This window comes from Eriocheir sinensis, unplaced genomic scaffold (genome assembly GCF_024679095.1).
Source record: "Eriocheir sinensis breed Jianghai 21 unplaced genomic scaffold, ASM2467909v1 Scaffold137, whole genome shotgun sequence".
NCBI classification, from domain to species: domain Eukaryota; kingdom Metazoa; phylum Arthropoda; class Malacostraca; order Decapoda; family Varunidae; genus Eriocheir; species Eriocheir sinensis.
This window is the reverse complement of record NW_026110706.1, coordinates 370,001-395,000: the sequence shown is the minus strand read 5'-3', so window position 1 is coordinate 395,000 and position 25,000 is coordinate 370,001. Positions and strand designations below refer to the sequence as shown.

At 43.2% G+C, this 25,000-nt stretch overlaps 1 protein-coding gene across 1 annotated transcript in view; it reads left to right on the top strand.

Annotated features, from left to right (window-relative positions):
• LOC126989901 (luciferin 4-monooxygenase-like) overlaps positions 1-25,000 on the top strand; it is a 104,238-nt gene that overhangs the window by 55,235 nt on the left and 24,003 nt on the right. Inside the window, exon 6 of the mRNA XM_050848516.1 lies at positions 7,049-7,279. Coding sequence (XP_050704473.1) covers positions 7,049-7,279 — 231 coding nt within the window. The remainder of the gene's footprint in view (positions 1-7,048; positions 7,280-25,000) is intronic.

Below are 25,000 nucleotides of genomic sequence, written 5' to 3'. Positions count from 1 at the left end.
CAGTTTTTAAGGACAATAGGAGGCACTCCATCAGGTCCATAAGCCTTCTGAGGATTGAGGCCAGAGAGGGCATAGAAAACATCATTTTGAATAATCTTTATAACAGGCATAAAGGAGTCAGAGGGGGGATGAGTAGGAAGAATATGCCCAGAATCGTCCGGAGTGGAGTTTTTAGAAAAAGTTTGAGAGAAGAGTTCAGCCTTAGAGATAGATGAGACGGCAGTGTTGCCGTCAGGACTGATGAGTGGAGGGAAAGATGAAGAAGTGAAGTTGAAGGAGATGTTTTTGGCTAGATGCCAGAAGTCACAGGAAAGAGTTAGAAATTAAGATTTATATATATATATATATATATATATATATATATATATATATATATATATATATATATATATATATATATATATATATATATATATATATATATATATATATATATATATATATATATATATATATATATATATATATATATATATATATATATATATATATATATATATATATATATATATATATATATATATATATATATATATATATATATATATATATATATATATATATATATATATATATATATATATATATATATATATATATATATTATATATATATATATATATATATATATATATATATATATATATATATATATATATATATATATATATATATATATATATATATATATATATATATATATATATATATATATATATATATATATATATATATCTATATCTCTCTCTCTCTCTCTCTAATATTATGCTGGCAATCGGTATCTTGTTTCATTTATTGATTTTTTTCTGTCACCGCCGAGTGGCCTGCAAAACTACCCACATGCTGAGTTGTAGCCAAAACAAGATGGCGCCACTATAAACACTCGCCTGCGCCACAATGGGTTGGTCAAACCATCAGTCCTCACCAATGAAAAACCTAAGGGCGCAATAGGCCGCACCGCAAAAAAAAATATATATATATATATATATATATATATATATATATATATATATATATATATATATATATATATATATATATATATATATATATATATATATATATATATATATTTCTTTTTTTACGTCTTGGCTTATTACGCCGGTAGGTTTCTTCCCCGTGGATCCTGATGGTCGGTTCAAGGCTTCTTTCCGGTGGGTCCTAATGGTCGACCCGGCCCGTTCTGGCGCAGGCGAGTGTTTATAGTGGCGCCATCTTGCATTGGCTCATGCTGCCCTCACGGAGCTCATCTTTAATTATAGAATCTAGAGTCCGGGTTGATAGTTGGTCTTCTGGACAGCATGTGGGTTGTTTTAAGCCACTCGGCGGCGGCTCAAAAATCCCAGCTTGTTGGCACCGGGTTGGGATTCAACTCGCGTCCTCCTGAAATATATATATATATATATATATATATATATATATATCTATATATATATATATATATATATATATATATATATATATTTTTTTTTTTTTTCTTCTTCTTTTACAACAAAGGAGGCAGCTCAAGGGCACAAAGGAAGAAACAATAAAAAAAAGCCCGCTACTCGCTGATCCTAATAAATAAATAAAAGAGGAGTCCAAAACCAAGGTCAAATTCGGGAGGAGAGATGTCTTGATACCCTTTTCTTGAAAGTGTTCAAGTCGTAGGCAGGAGGAAATACAGATGAAGGAAGATTGTTTCTTCGTTTACCAGCGTGAGGGATGAAAGAGTGAAGATGCTGGTTAACTCTTGCATAAGAGATTTGGACTGTGTAGGGATGAGCATGAGTAGAAAGTCGTGTGCAGCGGGGCCGCGGGAAGGGGGGAGCCATGCAGTTAGCAAGTTCAGAAGAGCAGTCAACGTGAAAATGTCGATAGAAGATAGAAAGAGAGGCAACATCGCTGCGGAATTTAAGAGGTAGAAGGCTATCAATAATAGGAGGAGAGCTGATGAGACGAAGATCCTTTGACTCCACTCTGTCCAGAAGAGCTGTGTGAGTGGAGCCCCCCCACACGTGAGATGCATAGATGTATTATATATATATATATATATATATATATATATATATATATATATATATATATATATATATATATATATATATATATATATATATATATATATATATATATATATATATATATATATATATATATATATATATATATACTATTATGCTGAAAATCGGTATCTTCTTTCATTGATAACCGTCGGCTCGAGGCTTTTGTGCGTTTTAGCCGGGGGAAAAATAAATTAATCTCGTTATTTTCCATTTCGTTCAGCAGGTGAATTGCTTGTAAGGTAGACGTTTATCTTTACACCTTCTTATAAGTATTTGTTGCGTCATGAACACATTCTGTTTTACGTGTACATACTATTTTATAGGCTTTTGCCAAAGATTGGAATGCACTCACGGGAAGGAATTGCTGCGTCCGAAGACGAAATTTTTACAGGAAATAAATTCTTCATTGCTGCTCCTCAAAATTACAGTGCTCCATTATTACGTTTGATTATGTAAAATAACAATGAAATACTGTATTGATGATGAAATATGCCTACTTTTTTGGGGGGAGGGAGTACATAGGGAAAGAATATATACATTATAAAACATACATTACATAATTTAAGCTAAACATCACTTTTTTTTCAGAAAACATGCTCGTCATCATTAGGTATAAAGTAAATTGCAATGATATGCCTAACTATTGGTATTGCACTACTATATAAAATACAGTTTCATGTACAGAAACTTCACAGGATGTAAATATGTGAATGAAATGAGTATGCGGTGATGACGGGGAGGTCGTGAAGGCAAGTGGCGTGTGAGATGCGCGCATGAACGGTAGCTTTGCAGTGTAAGGGTTAAGGGCTCAACCGTACGATGAACGACTCAAGCGACTCAATCTCTTTACATTGTAGATAAGACGCCTACGAGGGGATATGATTCAAGTTTTCAAGTATATGAAAAAGCTCAATAACGTCGATTACTCCAAATTATTTGAACTGCAAACCAACTCAAGAACTAGAAATAACGGTTTACCTATTCAGTCGAGTCAAAGTAAGACAGACATTGGAAGGAGTTTCTTTTCAAACCGAGTCATCCGCCACTGGAACAACCTTCTCTCAGAAGTAGTAAATGCGAATACCATCAACTCCTTTAAATATAGAATCGACCGTCATTTCGCTGCGTCGGGAGTAATCTGAATAACGAGGTACTTTCACCTGCTCCTCAATATCGAGGTGCTTTCATTTGCTCATCAAGCCCCAAGTGGCGGTCGAACAGATTAAATCACCAAAGCGGGTGACCTCGTAATGAGCCAATAGGTTTTCTGTTGCCAGCATTTCCATGTTTCCATGTTTCCAGCCTGGAGTCTTGCAATTCCTGTTGAGAGGGTATTATTTCGATAGAAGTTAAATGATTCAGAGTGGAGTTGTCAGCGTATGAGTGGATAGGCCATTTTGTTATGGAAAGATCATTGATGAAGAACAGGAAGCGAGTAGGTGATTGAACAGAGCCCTGTGGAACACCACTGTTGATAGGTTTTGGGGAACAACAGTGATCGTCTCCCACAGCAGAGATAGAACGGCCGGAAAGGAAACTGGAGGTAAAGGAACAGAGAGAAGGATAGAATCCGAAAGAGGGCAGTTTAGAAAGCAAAGACTGGTGCCAGACTCTATCGAAGGCTTTCGATATGTCTAGTGCAACTGAGAAAGTTTCACCGAAACGGCTAAGAGAGGATGATCAGGAGTCAGTTAAGAGAGCAAGGAGATAGCCAGTAGTGTTGGTGGTAGCGAGTGTTCTAAGTGCTAATCGGTTCACGGATAGAGAAAGCCATATCCGCCAGGGTTACTTTATTGGACAAAAATACAACAAGTCATTGAGACAAACACAACACAAAGAAAAGGTGTTTGTGTGGGTATGCGTTTTTGTGAATGTTGTTTGTGTACGTTAACATTTAAGTGTTGGTGTATGTGTATAACAATGTGTAACGGTGGGCAACAAAAGGACATAAACGGACAGTCAAAGGTAAACGAGTACAAGAAAGATAAACATTGAAGACACGACGCGGACAGAGACAAGTACTGACGATGAACATGAAAACACAGAATTTTAAAGGCTTTCTCTGCAGTGCCCCATTTTCTTGTGTGTCACTGAGGGGAAGGAACACGCGATTGGAGCGGTGACTGCTACAGACATTCCCCCTTAGTGACTTCAAAGAAGGAAAGATATCTTCCTGGTGCGGACTTGTGCAGACGGTGTTGTTTCGGCGACGGAGAGATGGGGCGTCTGGTCTGGGGCCAGCAGGTACGCCGGCTTGACCCTGTTTATGGAGACCGCGTCCTGAGAACCATGTTTGTCGATCGTGACAGTCTTTCTGGTCCGTCTCAGGACGCGGTAGGGTCCTTGGTAGGGCTGCTGCAGGGGCCGCCGAACGGCATCCACGCGCACGAAGAAGTGGGTGCAGGTGTCGAGGTCCTGGTTGACGAAGGTCTTCTCCGGGGAAGAGCGAGGCTGCACCGGCTGGAGGCTCCTCATGGCACCTTTGAGGCGGGCGGCGAAGTCCTGGACGCCGCAGGGGGCGGTGTCAGGTGTGGGCGCCAGAAGTTCGCCTGGGAGCCGGAGGTTGGTGCCGTACACTAGCTCAGCCGAGGAGTGGTGCAGGTCTTCCTTCAGGGAGGACCTGATGCCGAGGAGGACCAAGGGAAGAGCCAGGGACCAGTTGTCGCGTTGGGTGGAGGCCATGAGGGAGGATTTCAGCTGCCGATGGAAGCGCTCGACCATGCCGTTAGCCTGCGGGTGATAGCTTGACGTTCTGTAGCGGCGGATGCCGAGGAGGGTCATAACTTTGTTCCACACGTTAGCCTCGAACTGGCCGCCGCGGTCTGAGGTGAGGCTGAGAGGGACGCCGAACCTGGAGACCCAAGTAGCGATGAAGGCGTGGGCGACGGCGTCCGTAGTGATGTCAGCGATGGGGGCGGCCTCGGGTCACCGTGTGAAACGATCCACGCAGGTGAGGATGTAGCGGTGGCCTGCGGAGGGTGGCAGGGGACCAACAAGGTCGATGTGGACATGGTCAAACCTCTCTGTGACGGGCGTGAAGGTGCCGGGTGGAGAGTGTGTGTGTTGCGTCACCTTGGAGGCTTGGCAGTCAGTGCAGGCTTTGGTCCATAATCTGACGTCTTTGTTAATTCCCTCCCAAATGAAGCGGGACGTCATCAGGCGCTGCGAGGCTCGAATGCCAGGATGAGAGAGGTCGTGAAACTGACGATGAACATGAAAGCACAGAATTTTAAAGTCTTTCTCTGCAGTGTTCCAATTTCTTTTGTGTCACTGAGGGGAAGGAACACGCGATTCGAGCGGTGACTGCTACAGTAAAACGCCCTTTGCGGAACCCATACTGGCGATCAGATAGAAGGTAAAAGTGGAAAGGTGGTTTTGAATCTTCCGGCTAAGGATTGATTCAAAACCCTTAGATAGACAGGAAAGTACAGCTATAGGGCGGTAGTTTGAGGGATTGGAACGGTCACCCTTCTTAGGCACAGGCTGTATGAAGGAAGGAAAGGTATATGTTGATAGGCAGAGACGAAAGAGTTTGACAAGGAAGGGTGTCAGCACGGAAGCATAGTTTTTAAGAACAATAGGAGACACTCCATCAGCTCCATAAGCGTTCCGAGAGTTGAGGCCAAAGAGGGCATACATCGTTTTTAAGAATCTTAATAACAGGCATAAAGGAGTCAGAGGGGGGTTGAGTAGGAGGAATATGCCCAGAATCATCCAGAGTGGATTTTTTACAGAAAGTTTGAGAGAAGAGTTCAATCTTAGCGATATATGAGATGGCGGTGCTGCCACGAGGGTTAAGGAGAGGAGGGAAAGATGAAGAAGTGAAATTGGACGAGATATTTTTTGGCCAGGTGCCAGAAGTCCCGGGAAAAATTAGAAAAAGCAAGGCTTTGACATTCCTATTAATGAAATAGCTTTTGGAAAGTTGAAGAATAGATTTGGCATGATTCCGGGCAGAAATAAAAAGATCATGGTTAGCAGGATTGCGTAGGCTCTGGTACCTTTTATGAGCTGCCTCTCTATCTTTGATAGCACGAGAACAAGCGTGATTAAACCAAAGCATTTTAGCATGAGGAGTAGAGAAAGAACGTGGAATGTGTGCCTCCATTCCAGAGACAATCACCTCTGTGATGCGCTGTGCACACACAGAGGGGTCTCTCTCCAGGAAGCAGTAATCATTCCACGGGAAATCGGAAAAGTACATACTCAGGTCGGCCCACCGAGCTGAAGCAAAATGCCAGAAGCATCGCCTCTTTGGTGGGTACAGAAGGTGTACAGGAGCGATAGGACAGGATACAGAAATAATGTTGTGAACGGAGGAGCCCAACGGAGAGAATAGTTTGACAAAGTAAGTACAAGGGTCAAATAAAGGTCAGGTCCCAGTTGATGGCAGGGGTGCAGGTAGAAGCGGTGTCGGCCGTCACTCAGCTTATGGGCTTAGGGATGACCTGTTAATTTCTCCGGGAAGAGGTGGACCGAGAAGCAGTAGGCGTGGGAACATCTAACGACTGCACTGCCTCGTATGTTGAGCGGCGTGCTGATTGCCCCAACCATGACTCCACCTGAGTGACGGGCCTCAACACTGCACTGCACCTGAACCGAATTCTCCCAGCAGCATGATGGTCGGGCTGGTGTACCTGGGGCACCTGGGGGGTCTGCTGGATGGCAAAGCCTCGTCGACGTCACACTGGCCATTTCTACTCTTCAGTGTCTTCACCACAAACGCACTGCACTCACTGTCTGTCAACATGATTAAGCTTGAAGTCACAAAGGTTTCTTACGGTGTTGGGTTTTTGATGAAAAGGGAGAGGGGGATGGAGGGGAAGGGGGGAGGCCATCAGGCAGGCCCCTGGCTGCTCCTTTCGGAGCGCCGTGACCCACGTCTGACTTCGGTCAGGTCTGTGTGTGTGTGTGTGTGTGTGTGTGTGTGTGTGTGTGTGTGTGTGTGTGTGAGGGTCCAATGTGTCTATATACCTAAAATGCAGTTTATGTAATTCGGACAGGTGGAGGACGTGAAAACCAAGCATATGCTACCTCCGGGGCAGTCTGGTGAATTCAGGATTCGGAGCCCGATGACCCTGCTGGGCTACGTAGACAACCCTGCTGCTACTGCCGAGATAAAGGATGACGACGGCTGGATTCATACGGGTGACTATGGCCACTATGACAACCAGGGATTCATTTACCTAACAGACAGAATTAAGGACCTGATAAAGGGCTTGAGGAATACGAAGGTGAGTACGACATATTTAAATATTTTTTTTTATAACCTAGAAATTACGCTGCAGGCCATGAGTGAATAATTGGTTCGCTGATTTCGTACGTTGAGTGACCAGCAGTTCATATGCCTTTGTAGTTATGTAGGTAAAGCTATCAAAGATAAACCGTGGCACCCAGGATACCCTAACCAAATTTAATTTCAGGGGGGTAAAAAGTTGTGCCGATGCCATGTTAAATTGCCTTTCTTTTATATTCTATTTCTCCTTTATTTTTCGTCCAGTTCGCTTCATTCAAAGATTATATAAATCAGGAAGGAGAGAGAAACAATGTGTTATGGCATAGTTATAGAAAACAAAGACATTGTTGATCATCAAAAGAAAAGACAACGACAAATACTTATTTGTTAAAAATCAAATATTGTTTCAAACAAAACCTGCCATAGTAGAAGTTCTTCCATTTTCCCACAAAGCTGAAGTAGAAATAATAGTACAGTAAGAAATAATAAAAGAAAATAGTTTTCAAGTGATAATGACTTACATTATGATATATCAATCGATGGCGTTCTAATTGTTAGTGTTATTTAGTAATATCACCTATGGACTTGAAATTCACAGGAATTATTATTCCGTATATGAAGAAAATGAGGACATAGTTTCCCTTATCTATTGGTTTTATACACACACCCTTAACAGAAAAGATAACTGGGTAGAAGGTTAAGCGATCTATAGAGTCCTGCTTCGAGTCATGTAATTCCTGTTTGGAGGGTCGTCTGTTAAAAGAAGTTGAATAATGCAGAGAAGTCATCGGCATATGAATTGATAATAAGTAATAATAAATAAAAATTAAGTTTGAGATAGAACAGTACTGTGCAACACCAATGTAGGAGTAGAAGTGACCGTCTACAACAGTAGTTAGATCGGTATGAAAGGAAACTGGCTATAAAAGGACATAAATATTGAATCCGCGTCAGGTTAGTTAAAAAAGCAATGATTTGTGCCAGGGCTTTCGAGATGTCTACGGCATCAACAAAAGCTTCACCGACTCGGGTAAGAAAGAATAATCTTGATTCAGTTAGGAAGGGGAAAAGATCATCAGCATACGCCCTATGCGGAATCTGTTTTGGTGAATTTCCTATTAAGAAATGTTGATAGACGTTTAAATAATATCTTATTAACGATTGTTTCAAAAACTTTATACATACAAGAAAACAAAGTTATAGGATTGTAGTTTGAGGGATTAGTGCGGTCACCCTTCTATGCATAGGATGTGTATGTACGCGTACTTCCAGCAGGAAGGAAAGGTAGATGTTGAAAAGCTGGAACGAAAGAGTTTGTCCAGGCAAGGTGATAGCACTAAGCACGGTCTCTAAAGGAGAAGGACTCAATGGAGGCATTCCATTGGGTCCCTAAACTTTCTGAAAATTCAAACCAGAGAGGTCACAAAAGCCATCATTCTAGAGAACTCTAACAGCAGTCATAGTCGTCTTTGAATCGTCTGTTAGTCGCATTTCTGGCAGTTTACGTCGGATTTATGCGAAATTTGTCCTTTTAATATTAGGTACCATTATTTTGTTTTCTGTCAATTTTGTCTGAACTTTAATGTCAGCGTGCACAGATTTCTGCTCGCAATTACCGATATGTTCTGCTGTAGCATTACTGACTATATTTTCTTAAGTTACTATAACTAGGTCTAGTGTGTTTAGTCGAGTTGGTTCAGTACCAGTTTAACTTATGGAATTATCCTTTAAAACTTCAAGCATTCTCTACCGGAGAGTGACGTCCAATCAATATGAGGGATATAAAAGCCTCTAAGCATAGCTGATTCGCTGCTTAGTGATTATGGTAAAACGCTATACATTTCAACATCATCATCGAGTGATTGCCCCGAAGGACTGTAGCTGACGGATGTGTTTATTTTATTTTTACAGTATTTACTCGCACGCACAAATGTTCAACATTAATGTCTCTTGGTGTTATATTTGTGGGTTGCAAATGGCTTTTGGCATAAAGGGCAACATCACCACCTCTACGGTTGATGCGATCTTTGTTGAAGAGACTGTAGCCATCTATGCTGCATTCTGCAATTAAATCAGTATTTGAGGTGTCAGTGAATGTTTCCGTTTTAGCAATTACGTCGAAATTTTCTGCTGAAACAAGACATCTTAATTCTTCGATCTTGTTTCTTAGGCTACGAGCATTGAAACCTAGGACTTTTAGATTATCTCATAAGTTTAGTTATGAAGGTGGTATTACTTGCGGTTTTACAATTTGGCGTTAGACGGGCAGCATGACGTCCATTTTTACAAAGGGGGTGGAGGGCGCAGCCGGGACCAGTTTTTTGAACGAGAGTCGCGCTCTGCATCGTTTAGCAGAAATCCAAATCTAGCTGCTCCGGCAAGGGATAGGTACAGACCGTCCCTTTGGAACAGTCCACCCGGGCCGTGGAAATGATCCCATTCGTTGAGGAATCCCACGTCGAGTTCCCTGCAAAAAGTATTCAAGCGGCTATTAAGGCGGAAGGCCTTGTTGTAAAACTCGCTCGCCGTTGACCTCCTTGGGAGAATTTCTTAAATTAAACTGTTTGGTGATTTAGTTTTGAACGGTACTTATCCTGCAGTTCCTCCGAGGGGGTCTCGCAGATGTCTTTAGTATTTGCGTGAAGAGTAATAAGTTATTGTTCACCACCACCTTTGGCTTTCATCCTCCTTCACTGACCAGCCTGGTGCACAAGCTTACAACTTTGCTCTCCTCAACGACCTAGAGCAGTTGGTCCAGCACCCTACTCGTATTCCCGACCGTCTTGGAGACAGGTCCAACATTCTAGACCTCTTCCTTACCTCTATTCCTTCTGCTTACTCTGTCAAACTGTTCTCTCCGTTGGGCTCCTCCGATCATAACCTTATTTCTATATCCTGTCCTATCGCTCCTGTACATCCTCTGGACCCACCGAAGAGGCGATGTTTCTGGCATTTTGCTTCAGCTCGGTGGGACGACCTGAAGATGACTTTTCCGATTTCCCGTGGAATGATTACTGCTTCCAGGAGAGAGACCCCTCTGTGTGTGCTCAGCGCATCACAGAGGTGATTGTCTCTGGAATGGATGCAAACATTCCACGTACTTTCTCTACTCCTCATGCTAAAAAGCTTGGTTTGATCATACTTGTTCTCGTGCTATTAAAGATAGAGAGCCAGCTCACAAAAGGTTCCAGAGCCTTCGAACTCCAGCTAACTTTGATCTTTACATTTCAGCCCGGAATCGTGCCAAAATCTATTCTCCGACTTACCAAAACTTCTTTCATTAATAGAAAATGTCAACACCTTGCTTCTTCTAATTCTTCCCGTGGCTTCTGGCATCTAGCCAAAAATATCTCCTCCAATTTCATTTCTTCCTATTTCCCTCCTCTCCTTAACCCCGACGGCAGCACTGCCGTCTCATCTGTCTCTAAAGCTGAATTCTTCGCTCAAACTTTCTGTAAGAACACCCTGGACGATTCTGGGCATATTCCTCCTATTCATCCCCCCCTCTGACTCCTTTATGCCTGTTATTAAGATTCTTCTTGCCTCAACTCTCAGAAAGCTTATGGACCTGATGGAGTGCCTCCTATTGTCCTTAAAAACTATGCTTCTGTGCTGACACCCTGCCTGGTCAAACTCTTTCGTCTCTACCTTTCAACATCTATCTTTCCTTCCTAGTGGATGTATGCCTTTGTACAGCCTGTGCCTAAGAAGGGTGACCGCTCCAATCCTTCAAACTACCACCATATAGCTTTACTTTCCTGTCTATCTAAAGCTTTTGAATCAATTCTTAACCGGAAGATTCAAAAGCACCTTCCCACTTCTAACCTTCTATCTGATCGCCAGTATGGATTCAGCAAGGGGCGTTCTACTGGCGATCTTCTTGCTCTCCTAACTGACTCCTGGTCATCCTCTCTTAGCCGTTTCGGTGAAACTTTCTCTGTTGCGCTAGACATATCGAAAGCCTTCGATAGAGTCTGGCACCAGTCTCTCCTTTCTAAACTGCCCTCTTTCGGATTATATCCCTCTCTTTGTTCCTTTATCTCCATTTTCCTTTCCGGCCGTTCTATCTCTGCGGTGGTAGACGGTCACTGCTCTTCCCCTAAACCTATCAACAGTGGCGTTCCACAGGGCTCTGTCCTATCACCCACTCTCTTCCTGTTATTCATCAATGATCTTCTTTCCATAACAAACTGTCCTGTCCACTCATACGCCGACGACTCCACTCCGCATTATTCAACTTCTTTCAATAGAAGACCCTCTCAACAAGAAGTACACAGCTCCAGACTAGAGACTGCAGAACGCTTAACCTCAGACCTTGCCTCAAAAACTCAATTTCTCAACCTATCAACTCGACACAATCTTCCAAACACCTATCCTCTATTCATCGACAACAATCAGCTGTCACCGTCTTCAACACTAAACATCCTCGGTATATCCTTAACTCAAAATCTCAACTGGAAACTTCAAAATTATCTCCTCTCTCGCTAAATCAGCTTCCTCGAGGTTGGGCGTTCTGTATCGTCTCCGCCAGTTCTTCTCCCCCGCGCAGTTGTTATCCATATACAGGGGCCTTGTCCGCCCTCGTATGGAGTATGCATCTCACGTGTGGGGAGACTCCACTCACTGGACAAAGTGGAGTCTAAGCCTCTTCGTCTCATCAGCTCTCCTCCTCCTACTGATAGTCTTCTACCTCTTCCGCCGCGATGTTGCCTCTCTTTCTATCTTTTATCGATATTTCCACGCTGACTGCTCTTCTGAACTTGCTACCTGCATTCCTACCCCCCTCCCGCGGTCCCGCTGCACACGACTTTCTACTTATGCTCATCCCTATACTGTCCAAACCCCTTATGCAAGAGTTAACCAGCATCTTCACTCTTTCATCCCTCACGCTGGTAAACTCTGGAACAATCTTCCTTCATCTGTATTTCCTCCTGCCTACGACTTGAACTCTTTCAAAAGGAGGGTGTCAGGACACCTCTCCTCCCGAAATTGACCATGCTTTCGGCCACCTCTTTTGATTCTTTTTTTGGGAGCAACGAGTAGCGGGCTTTTTTTTATTATTGTTTTCTTTTTGTGTGTGTGCTCTTGAGCTGTCTCCTTTGTAAAAAAAAAAAAAAAAAAAGCCTCGGCGGAGACCTCGTCGAGGGCAGCTATGATGCTATCAAATTTCGCTCCAGGGTAACAGTAGCTGCAACGTTCTCGGGGGACTCTTCCACAGAATGAAGTCCCCAGCCCAGAATGTGGGCTGCTGCACCTCTTCCTCTTCCGGTATGCCAAATCTGTTGAAGCATTGAGTAGGGTACATGCGCTGCGGGCGGAACTGGCATCTCCCCTCATAGTGGTTAGGTCCGTACTCTCCAGGATACCTCTGTCACGTCCCCGTGACGAGGCGTCCTCTGACGCTGGCGGGGTGGAGGCGGGTTTGTTTTTTTTTTTACGTCGCGGCCTATAGCGCCGGTGGGCTTTTTCCCGGTGGCATATATTCACTCTGTATACTCCACTCGCACTCCTGCGAGAACGGTAGGCAGACGGCTTTAGGTAAGGGGTGACTCCAACAAACTTGCTGCGCGCTGTGATTCTCGCCGTTCTAAGAGGTTAAGGGGTGACTCCAACAAACTTGCTGCGCGCTGTGATTTTCGGCGTTCTTAGACATATCACCTGTGTGTGTGTGTGTGCGCTCGCCGTTATTTGTGTGTGAATGCACGTATCCGCCGTGTGCGTTGTGTCATGCTGTATAGTGTAGTTATTTTTTCTCAAGGTAAATATTTAACGTGAAAGGGCTATATATAAGAATTTATCATGTTTTATTTCTTTATCATGCTAAGAATAGGTATATCTATGTGCCTGTCTGACTCTGCGTCTCTGTCTGATCGTGTAGTAATTTTTTCTCAAGGTAGATATAATATAATGTGAAAGGGCTTTATATATGCACTCATCATGTTTATTTTTCTTCTTCATGGTAAGTATATGACCCCCTCTTCTCTCTCTCTCTCTCTCTCTCTCTCTCTCTCTCTCTCTCTCTCTCTCTCTCTCTCTCTCTCTCTCTCTCTCTCTCTCTCTCTCTCTCTCTCTCTCTCTCTCTCTCTCTCTCTCTCTCTCTCTCTCTCTCCTCTCTCTCTCTCCTCTCCTCTCCTCTCCTCTCTCTCTCTCTCTCTCTCTCTCTCTTCTCTCTCTCTCTCTCTCTCTCTCTCTCTCTCTCTCTCTCTCTCTCTCTCTTCCGAACTACTGCATTAGTTTCTTCACTCATTATATAATATATATATATATATATATATATATATATATATATATATATATATATATATATATATATATATATATATATATATATATATATATATATATATATATATATATAATGGGGGTGGAATTAATGAATATTTCTTAAACCAGTTGAACATATGTTATTTCACACACAGTAACTTACTTATGGTCAAAAGAATACGTACTATTGTCTCAGTGGCCAGTTCCATGCGACTTTGCATTGGCTACGTTGTCGGCAATGTTAGCTGACAAATTTCGTGGCCGTTTGGTTTTGCGGTCTTTTGCAACACCACTGGCTCGGCGTCCTTTTCCAAGAGGTGCTGCTCCTCTTGGTTTGCCTGGCCCTCGCCGTGAAACCGAGCTTGGCTGGCACGGAATTTTTCCTCGGCCAGCTCCATTAGTGCATAGACCGCTACCTACACTGTACAGTATGCTATTGAGCATGTTTGTACTCTTTACCATGTTCAGTCTCTTTATGGCTGTTTTTAGGGCTGAGCCAGTGTTTTCATCCCCGTATTTATCATTTAGAGTTTGAAGAGTTGCCATGAATTCATTCAATTCTCCACTCCGATTATTAGAACTCTTCACTTTACGATCCAACATTGGCTGGTCGTGCATAGCACTAAGCTCTGCAGCTGTAGAAATGGAGTCATTTTCCAACAGTGGTTGGTCATACATACATTCTGCAGCTGCAGAGGTGGAGTAATTTTCTTTATGCACTTTTTTTGGTGTTTCCAGCAATCCCTCGAAAAAACTTGCTGGAGGGGTTTTTTCCTCGCCCACTGCCACAGACGCCAGCCATCGCCTGTTTTCACTTGTGGCAGAACTACCATGCTGTGCTCTGCACACGCGGCTTGATGTTTGCAGAGCGAGCCAGTCTGTCCCACAACGCACTCGCAAAAGCCAGTTTGCATGTCCACTTTGTATTGAACTGAAGCCTTAGACTGACTTGCTACTTGAAATTTTCCTCCTCCTAGGGGGGTTACTGCATCCAGGGAAAGTGTGCCCATACTGATGTTCTTCACTTTCCGTCTCCCTAGTGCAACGTCTACCAGTCTTTTTTTCATGTAGCCGTTGAATATTTCGGCCATGAAAACAATAAGTTGCACAGGGTTGTATGCCTTGCATCTGAAATAATGAAACAAAATATGATATACACACACACACACACACACACACACACACACACACACACACACACACACACACACACACACACACACACACACACACACACACACACACACACACACATTGCAAACTAATTCATAAACCACAGTCGACATGTATTCATTAATACTTCCTTCAATGATAGTCTTACATAAATGAAACTAATGTATTTGTTTTAGGAAATCAATAATTGCATTTAAGCTATGTGCATGCTTTTCCGGCAGTCATTTGACCTGGGGATAAATTGTAATACCCCACGTATACAAAATGCAATATTGAAAATAATTGTCTCCCTTAAATGCTTACCTGTTAAGAACAACTTCCTTTATGATGCACATGGTTGCCTCGCAGAAATTGTTCGTATGGTGACCCCGTAGCATTGCACCTTCCCTGAACGCAATGGCCCACTCTTCCCTCCTATCCATTAATGATTGTAGATAGCTGAAAAGCGAAGAAAGAATAATATCAATAGCTTAATACACCAATACACCAAAATGTATAAGTTCATTGTAGGTAACAATTGCTACTGCATAGTTTTCTGAATAGATAGTGATGCTTGTGGTATCTATGATAATTATTATTATAGTTGTTGTTAGTGTTATTAATGAGACGCTGCTACTATAGTATAGTATACGCTACTACTGCTACTACTACTACTACTACTACTACTACTACTACTACTTATTAGTAATATTAGTATTAGTAATATAATGACGTTGAGAGGTATGATGATATGCTCATGTGCTTTTCTTTTAAAAAAAACTTTTGTAGCGAATGAGATTAATAGAATTTAACAATACCTGCTGAAGCTGGTGTACCTCTGTGAAAGAGGATTAGCTTTGAACTCTTGCCAAGCTTTGAAGAAATCATCCTTCGATGATGCATATACCAGTGACTTCACGGTAGCCATCATCTCCTGGCGATCCTCCTTTTTTATGGCATGTTTGGAGTCTAGTAGCCATCGCCACACTTGCTGAAGTACGTGAAAAACACACAAAAACTGTCGAGCTGCAGGCCAGGTTGCTGCCAAGGCTCCTTTCATAGCGCTGCAGTTGTCGGTCATGAACGTTTCTGGTGACTGTGTCCCATAGAACGCATTTTCTCCGACAGCTAGTTTTACCATACGAAAGCCTGTAATGAGAAAAAAAAGCGGTTACAGAAGTATACGAATCTCTCTCTCTCTCTCTCTCTCTCTCTCTCGCAAAACACACACACACACACACACACACACACACACACACACACACACACACACACACACACACACACACACACACACACAACGGGATAATACAGGTGCTCGGTAATTGTGTTAGGCTGAACAATAGACAAGGAAACATCACGCTATACATTTGATAAACATGCTCTCACCTTTCGTAAGCATTGCTGCATCTAGGGAAGATGTAAACAGCAGAGCAAGAGGAGCAGCTCCTGCTGGTCCAGCGCAGAGGAAGGGTATCACAGATGTATTGAGCTGATCAACACATCCTGTGCCATCCACGAAGACGATTTCTCCAGCCTCTCTGAACTGAGTGTGCACTCTCCTCATGAAAGGAGTTACCAGCACCACAGAAAAGCGACTTTCTTCTATGTCCTGTATTATTGTCACTTCTGGGTTGTTTGCGGCATATTTGCTAATGCAATCTGCCATGGATAAGTTATCAAGTCCCCCATGTTGTTCATTGATCCATCGTTGCCTCATGTGATGTAGAGCTCGGACCGATGGGTTGATTGCATGATTTGCCTGGCCATATAGATCATCACACAGCCCCAACTTTAGTACATGATGTCTTGATGCTTGAGGTACTGACATTCCTGCAAATTGTACAAGGGAAATGTCAATATTATGCACTGGCGCACACACACACACACACACACACACACACACACACACACACACACACACACACACACCTCGATAGTTCAGACACCTCTCGATAGCTCAGTGGAAGCGGATCGGCCTTGCGTCTCGCAGAGCCGTGTTCAATTCCCGCAAACCCAAGTGGGATTTTTCGCTGACAATGCGAGGGGTTACTGTCCCCCTTGGGTAAGGGGATGGGGTGTGTGGTGGTGTGGTGGTTTCAGACTTATCCAAAGATCGGAAATAATGAGCTCTGAGCTCGTATCTGTAGGGTAACGTCTGGCTGTCTCGTCAGAGGCTGCAGCCGACACACACACACACACACACACACATATATATATATAGATATATATATATATATATATATATATATATATATATATATATATATATATATATATATATATATATATATATATATATATATATATATATATATATATATATATATATATATATATATATATATATATATATATATATATATATATATATATATATATATATATATATATATATATATATATATTAGTACAGTTATATAATAACACAATTACCTTGCTCAAAATACTTGATGAAAGTTTCTTTTGTTTCGTGAAGAATCCTAAGTTGGTTGAGGGCTTCTGCAGACTGACGAGAGTGGGTGTGAAGACCCTTTAGCGTTACAAAGCATGGATACTTTTCCATCAGTCTGTCTTTTTCACTTTGTCTTTCGTCGTCAGCCGGATGTAGACATTCAAAGTCACAGGACACCTGTAATTACGTATAATAAATATCAAGGCTATTATAGGAGAAATCGCGTTTAGAATCATGTTTTCTATCTAGAAGAAGCATTCGTGACTGGAACTGTGAGCTGTCCCCTTCTCTCTCTCTCTCTCTCTCTCTCTCTCTGTCTCTCTCTCTCTCGCGAAATTGCCGAACTGTAGGGGTAGCTTACTTATTACGAAAAGCAATAGTTGGGTTTTATTTCTGGTGATCTTGTTCCCAACACCCGAGTGCAGGTCATTTGGTATACAGGGGCAATCTGACAGAACGGCAAAGAGTATCTATCTCAAATCACAGCTGAACTAAATATTTGTTTACTACGACTATTCCATAACCCGAATGTATAGCCATGCGGCATGGACATATAACTATCTCAATTCCATAGAACTGACACTGAGACAGAAACACATGGTTTGACAGATATCCGCCATTTTGGAGGCGGTAATTTGACAGTTCTACCGCCTCCGCCCACTATTTCCAATGCTACACTTACGACTACAGACGAATTTAGTACTTGGATCCGACACACTTACACACACACACACACACACCTCTCGATAGCTCAGTGGGAGAGCATCGGCTTCGCGTCTCGCTGAGCCGTGTTCAAAACCCGCATGACCCAGGTGGGATTTTTCGCTGACAATGCGAGGGGTTACTGTCCCCCTTGGGTAAGGGGATGGGGTGTGTGGTGGTGTGGTGGTCTCAGACTTATCCAAAGATCGGAAATAATGAGCTCTGAGCTCGTTCTGTAGAGTAATGTTTGGCTGTCTCGTCAGAGGCTGCAGCAGACAACGGTGAATTACACACACACACACACACACACACATTCCGTAATAGTGATATATAACCTTTAGTGCTGGTACCCTCTCGGGGTCTGATAGCATTTCTCGTACCCTCTTTCAGACTAACAGGAGTGAGACTCACCAGTGAAAGAAATCCAACTTTCAGAAAAAAATATATTTCCTTGAATCAAAATCTAGGCATTGTTACTGAAAGAAATCCAACTTACAAAAAATACTAGATTTCCCTTAATCTAAATCCAGGTTTTGCTACTAAGCCCATTCTTTTTCATAATGTCCCAACATGACAATAACAAAACCAGCTCCATTCAACGGTGAGAAAAGTAAACGTTAAGTTATGAAAAGAAACAACAGAATTTGGAGTGAGGACACCAAACAGAAAACAATGTAGTGTAGTGGTACGGAAATAACATCAGTGTATGGGATTAAAAGGTTAACAATATGAATATGTTATAGGTGTACTCCAGGATATTTAACACTACTGAGTGTGCACGCACTCAGTGGAGAGAAAGAAGGGAGGGGTACACTGCCATTGCTATAAGTAATGTACACGTTTGCCTAGGAGAGATGTCAGATGCTATTTAAAAGTTTTCCAGCATGTTTCGTTAATTAAGAACTACTGTTGTAAAGGGTGATGCATTTAGCGGTCGCGAGTCCAGCACATATGATCAAATCTGAGTGCATCTCTCTCTCGCTCTCTCTGTGTGTGTGTGTGTGTGTGTGTGTGTGTGTGTGTGTGTGTGTGTGTGTGTGTGTGTGTGTGTGTGTGTGTGTGTGACTGACTGCCTCTCTCTCTCTCTCTCTCTCTCTCTGTGTGGGTGTGTGTGTGTGTCTGTCTGTGTGTGTGTCTCTCTGTCAGTCGAGACAGACACAGTGTGGTGCAGTTCCTAGGTGTGTGTGTGTGTGTGTGTGTGTGTGTGTGTGTGTGTGTGTGTGTGTGTCTGTCTGTCTGTCTGTGTCTGTCTGTCTGTCTCTCTCTCTCTCTCTCTCTCTCTCTCTCTCTCTCTCTCTCTCTCTCTCTCTCTCTCTCTCTCTCTCTCTCTCTCTCTCTCTCTCACACACACACACACAAAGAGGTTTGACCACATTTCGTAGTATAACGTCTGGTTGCCTGGAATACAGGAAGAAATGGCACCGGATAAAATGCCACAGGGAATTATGGCGCGCACACACACACACACACACACACACACACACACACACACACACACCAGAGAACATTTATTTATGATATGAGCCATATATACAACTATATTCACCATACTGAAAATAATTACTTAGAATATATACTGTACATAAACAATACATACCCAGTATATGTCTTGATTCTTCCCTTGCTGCGAGCATCACCATGTAGACAGGCGAACGTCTTGTGAAACAAATTCCACTTCTTGCAGGGATACGAACGCTTCACGTTCAAACACGTGTTATTTTCTTTCATATAAAGTTCTTTCCACAGTTGGAACTCATCGTCACTTTTCACATTTAGCCGGAAATGTACTGTGTCTTCAGTTTCACTAAGTATTACAGAATGAAAGCCTTCTGTCTCAAATTCTAATACGTCTCTTAGGCTTGCCATGGCGAAGTGAAGAGACTAACTGACCTCTCAGCAGACAGCAACCAAGCATTACACTTAACCTCACTGACCTCTCACTCCCCTAGAACCCCCTAAAGTCTGCTCCTTCCCCCTTCTTTTTTATAATCCTTGCACCTCCACATGTGGTCAGGTCACACTAACCTCACGCATCCTAATACTATTCAACCTGAACTCACAACAAACACCTGTCAAGAACAACTTAAACCTCTTCATCACTAAATGGTGCAAACGGCACTGAACACTTGTGTCCAGCCTGTCTGTGCACATCAAGATTCGCAATGAGCCATGACGCAGTATATGTATTCTGGGATATATTAAGGGCAGCGATAGGAAGCAATATATGCGGCCTAGTGTTGAAGGCGTTAACTTTAACTTCCTGTGCTTACACAATCTTAATCTGACGTGTCAGGCTATTCCAGGTAAATGATATAAATTATTACAAAACAGATGATGTTATAATATATATATATATATATATATATATATATATATATATATATATATATATATATATATAGAGAGAGAGAGAGAGAGAGAGAGAGAGAGAGAGAGAGAGAGGGGGACATATACTTACCATGAAGAAGAAAATAAACATGATGAGTGCATATAAAGCCCTTTCACATTATTTTATATCTACCTTGAGAAAGAATTACTACACGATCAGACAGAGACGCAGAGTCAGACAGACACATAGATATACCTATTCTTAGCATGATAAAGAAATAAAACATGATAAATTCTTATATATAGCCCTTTCACGTTAAATATTTACCTTGAGAAAAAATAACTACACTATACAGCATGACACAACGCACACGACGGATACGTGCATTCACACACAAATAACGGCGAGCGCACACACACACACAGGTGATATGTCTAAGAACGCCAAAAATCACAGCGCGCAGCAAGTTTGTTGGAGTCACCCCTTAACCTCTAAGAACGGCGAGAATCACAGCGCGCAGCAAGTTTGTTGGAGTCACCCCTTACCTAAAGCCGTCTGCCTCGGTACCGTTCTCGCAGGAGTGCGAGTGGAGTATACAGAGTGAATATATGCTTCCCGGTGGGGCCTGATGGTCGGCCCAAGGCTTCTTCCCGGTGGGTCCTGATGGTCGGCCCAGCCCGTTCTGGCGCAGGCGAGTGTTTATAGTGGCGCCATCTTGCATTGGCTCATGCTGCCCTCCCGGAGCTCATCTTTAATCCTAGAATCTAGAGTCCGGGTTGATAGGTGGTCTTCTGGACAGCATGTGGGTAGTTTTAAGCCACTCGGCGGCGCCTGAAAAATCCCAGCTTGGTGGCAACGGGCGGGGATTGAACTCGCGTCCTCCTGAACGCGGTGGTGTTACTCTGTCGATTCAGCCACCGCCTGGTACAGAGGTGGTGGATGATACGACAGTGATCGCCTGGATGGAATCCTGTAAAATTTCAAGAGTACGCACTCCTACTAAAGGTGCCAGAGCCTTCGCACTCCCACTAACCATGAACTTTACATTTCAGCCCGGAATCGTGCCAAATCTATTCTCTGACTTACCAAAATCTCTTTCATCAAGAGAAAATGTCACCACCTTGCTTTTTATAATTCTTCCCGTGATTTCTGGCACCTAGCCAAAAATATCTCCACCAATTTCATTTCTCTCTCTTTCCCTCTTCTCCTCAACCCTGACGGGAGCACTGCCGTCTCATCTATCTCTAAGGCTGAACTCTTCGCTCAAACTTTCTGTAAGAACTCCACTCTGGACGATTATGGGGATATTCCTCCTACTCATACCCACTCCGACACCTTTCTGCCTGTTATTAAGATTCTTCATAATGATGTTTTCTATGCACTCTCTGGCCTCAACTCTCAGAAGGCTTAAGGCGGTGTCACACTAGCACTTTTTCCGTCGATTAATGCTATTTCCGTCGATTTTTCATCGTTCCGCATGAACTTATCGCATGAATTTGTCAGACGATCAGGATCGTTTCCGCCTGCAAATTTCCGCCTTTGTTTACATTTCCAAGACCAAGACCGAGACTTTCCGCGTGGCTTCAACCTGTCTCAAACGCTCTCCTGCAGTGACAGCCTTCCTCATCCTGGTGTCACTTCTGGCAATAAGAGGTGTCACTAACTCCAGAAGTCTGTGGTACTGGCTCTTGTCCAATCTGATCCAATTCTTCAGTCTCATGATCCTCTAAACACAGCTCTTTTAACAGCCTGTGGTACACACTTTCTCTTTCCCGACGAGCCAACCATGAGCGCATCCATGCACGCTTTTTGGCTTGTTTAGCTCGTCTAAGTCTCACAATACACAGTATTAGGTTCAGATCGAGCTCGAGCAGCGTATCTTTGCCGCAGCGTGGACTCCATGTTTGTTTACATTCCTTGGTATGTGCCGACGGAAAGTTTCAGACGAAATACCTTTTGTGTGTGACAGGCCGCAGCCAAGATATCGACGATTTTCAGAAAAACGAGGGAAAAAGTTGACGGAAAAAATGCTAGTGTGACACCGCCTTTATGGACCTGCTGAAGTGCCTCCTATTGTCCTTAAAAACTGTGCTTCCGTGCTGACACCCTGCCTGGTGACACTCTTTCGTCTCTGCCTGTCAACATCTACCTTTCCTTCCTGCTGGAAGGATGCCTTTGTACAGCCTGTGCATAAGAAGGGTGACCGTTCCAGTCCCTCAAACTACCGCCCTATAGCTTTACTTTCCTGTCTATCTAAAGCTTTTGAATCAATCCTTAACCGGAAGATCCAAAAGCACCTTTCCACTTCTAACCTTCTATCTGATCGCCAGTATGGGTCCCGCAAGGGACGATCTACTAACGATCTTCTTGCTCTTTTAATTGACTCTTGGTTATCCTCTCTTAGCTGTTTCGGTGAAACTTTCTCAGTTGCGCTAGACATATGGAAAGCCTTCGAAAGAGTCTGGCACAAGTATTTGCTCCCTAAGCTGCCATCTTTCGGCTTATATCCCTCTCTCTGTTGTCTACCCATCTAGAATCCGAACTGTCATTCCCTGGGTACGAAAGCTTCCACAAAACTCGAAAGCACAAGAAAGAAGGAGGAGTAGTTTGCTACGTAAAAAGTACACTCCCTGCCATAAAAATAGACAAACAGGACGCAGAGAAATACGATTCTGTCTATGTGGAAATAACCGCAAATAACAAGAAACTAACACTTGCAACCGTATACAGGCCTCCGAAACAACAGGCAACCGATGACACTGCCCTCTACGAAGAGATTCACTCTCTAACACAAAGCAATGTGCAATTATAATTGGGGACTTTAATTGCCCTAACATTGACTGGGGACTGATGACTGGAGATCAAGAGGGTAACAGGATTTTAGAAATGGTGGAGGATTCGTTCCTCACTCAAGTTGTAACTCAACCAACAAGAGAAAACAATCTGCTGGATCTGGTATTAGTAAGCGACCCCGACCTCATTCGCGACTGTACAGTTGGTGAGAAACTTAATGGGTGCGATCACCACTTAATCCGTTTTAATATCAACATATGTCACAAACTCGTAGATAATCCGTCAGTGATACCAGATTACAAAAAAGGAAATTTCAACTTAGCCCGTGCACTGCTTCCCCCTACGACCTGGGACCAACTTGGCATCACCGACAATACAATCGACAACGCGTGGAACGTCTTCAAAGATAAGCTGTTGCAAGTAGAGAAGGCTACAGTGCCTACGAAATCCAGGCGAGTAAATGGGGCCATAGATCCACCGTTGATGGCCAGAGAAATAAAAAGGGCAGTAAACCTAAAAAAAAGGAATTATAATTTGATGAAAGAGAATGCTACGGCCGAAGCCAGCACACAGTACCACAACACCCTCAGAGCTTGTCGCTTAACCTCAGACCTTGCTATCATTTCCGATTGGGTAGAAGGAACCTTGTGCCCTTCAATAGCTCATAAACTCAATTTATCCACCTATCAACTCGACACAATCTTCCAAACACCTATCCCCTATTCTTCGACAACACTCAGCTGTCACCTTCTTCAACACTAAATATCCTCGGTCTATCCTTAACTCAAAACCTCAACTGGAAACTTCATATCTCCTCTCTCGCTAAATCAGCTTCCTCGAGGTTGGGCGTTCTGTATCATCTCCCCCAGTTCTTCTTCCCCGAACAGTTGCTATCCATATACAGGGGCCTTGTCCGCCCTCGTATGGAGTAGGCATCTCACGTGTGGGGGGGCTCTACTCACACAGCTCTTCTGGATAAAGTGGAGTCTAAAGCCCCGTTCACACTGTGCCGACTCTGGGCCAAGACAACCCAGCGACTTCTGCATTTGACAAGTCAACTCCCACGCTCCAATCATTTTTGGGGGCGTCTTGGTGTCGGATACCATGATCTCCGACTGTCTGGGACACTCGGCCAACTAGTTGGCAGAATGTCTGCGGCATGCTGCTAACTAGTCTCAAGACGAGTCTCAACGGTCATTTTTTTAAATGGCGCCATGTCCATGACAACCACGAATCTGCCGACCGATTGGCCGACAGTCTTGACGGTCTTGACGACAGTCTTCTAGATTGTCTGTCAACTAGTTGGCCGACTAGCTGGCCGACAGTTGCCAAGGAGTTGGCCGACGGTCTTCCTGATGGTCTTCGCGACTGTCTTGACGACTGTCTTGGCGGCAGCCTTGCCGCTCCGTAAAATACGGAGTCGCTCTGTATTCGAGAATGAAATGTATCGTTCCGTTTTGAACCAATACGGAACGACATTTGTTCCGTACGGTATTTTTTATCTGAATGGTCAAGCAGATAAAATTAAGTATCTTAAAATAATAGTGAGCGCATTTTTCGGTTAATCACAAAACCAGCCCGTAAAATTTGTCAACGGTTCGTCCTAAAATACGTGTAAAATACGCGACGAAACGTCCCTCCCCCCTCCCTCTCGCTTCCACCAGCAGCGTGCAGCGGCTGTCACTCATGGCAGGCTCGATAAATTTAAGGGGTGCCTCCCGGGCCTGTAAATCTGGATCCATTCCGTATTGGAGAGTGAGATGTTGCATTCCACATTTTTTCACCTCAGTGTGGCAACCCTAGTTGTGTCATTCAACACAAAAAAAATCGAGGCAAAAGGAGTGCGTGCGTACTGTGTGGCTCCCAAGTTTGTGCCAGCGAAACGTAACCATGCCCAGAAGTTGTTATTCTGCTAATGATTGCAAAATAAAAATATACAGTTCTTGATGGCGGAAGTGTTAGCCTATATTTCTGAGCCGACAGTCGTCACGAACGTCCTTCGTTAGGCGAAGGCTGTCGTCACG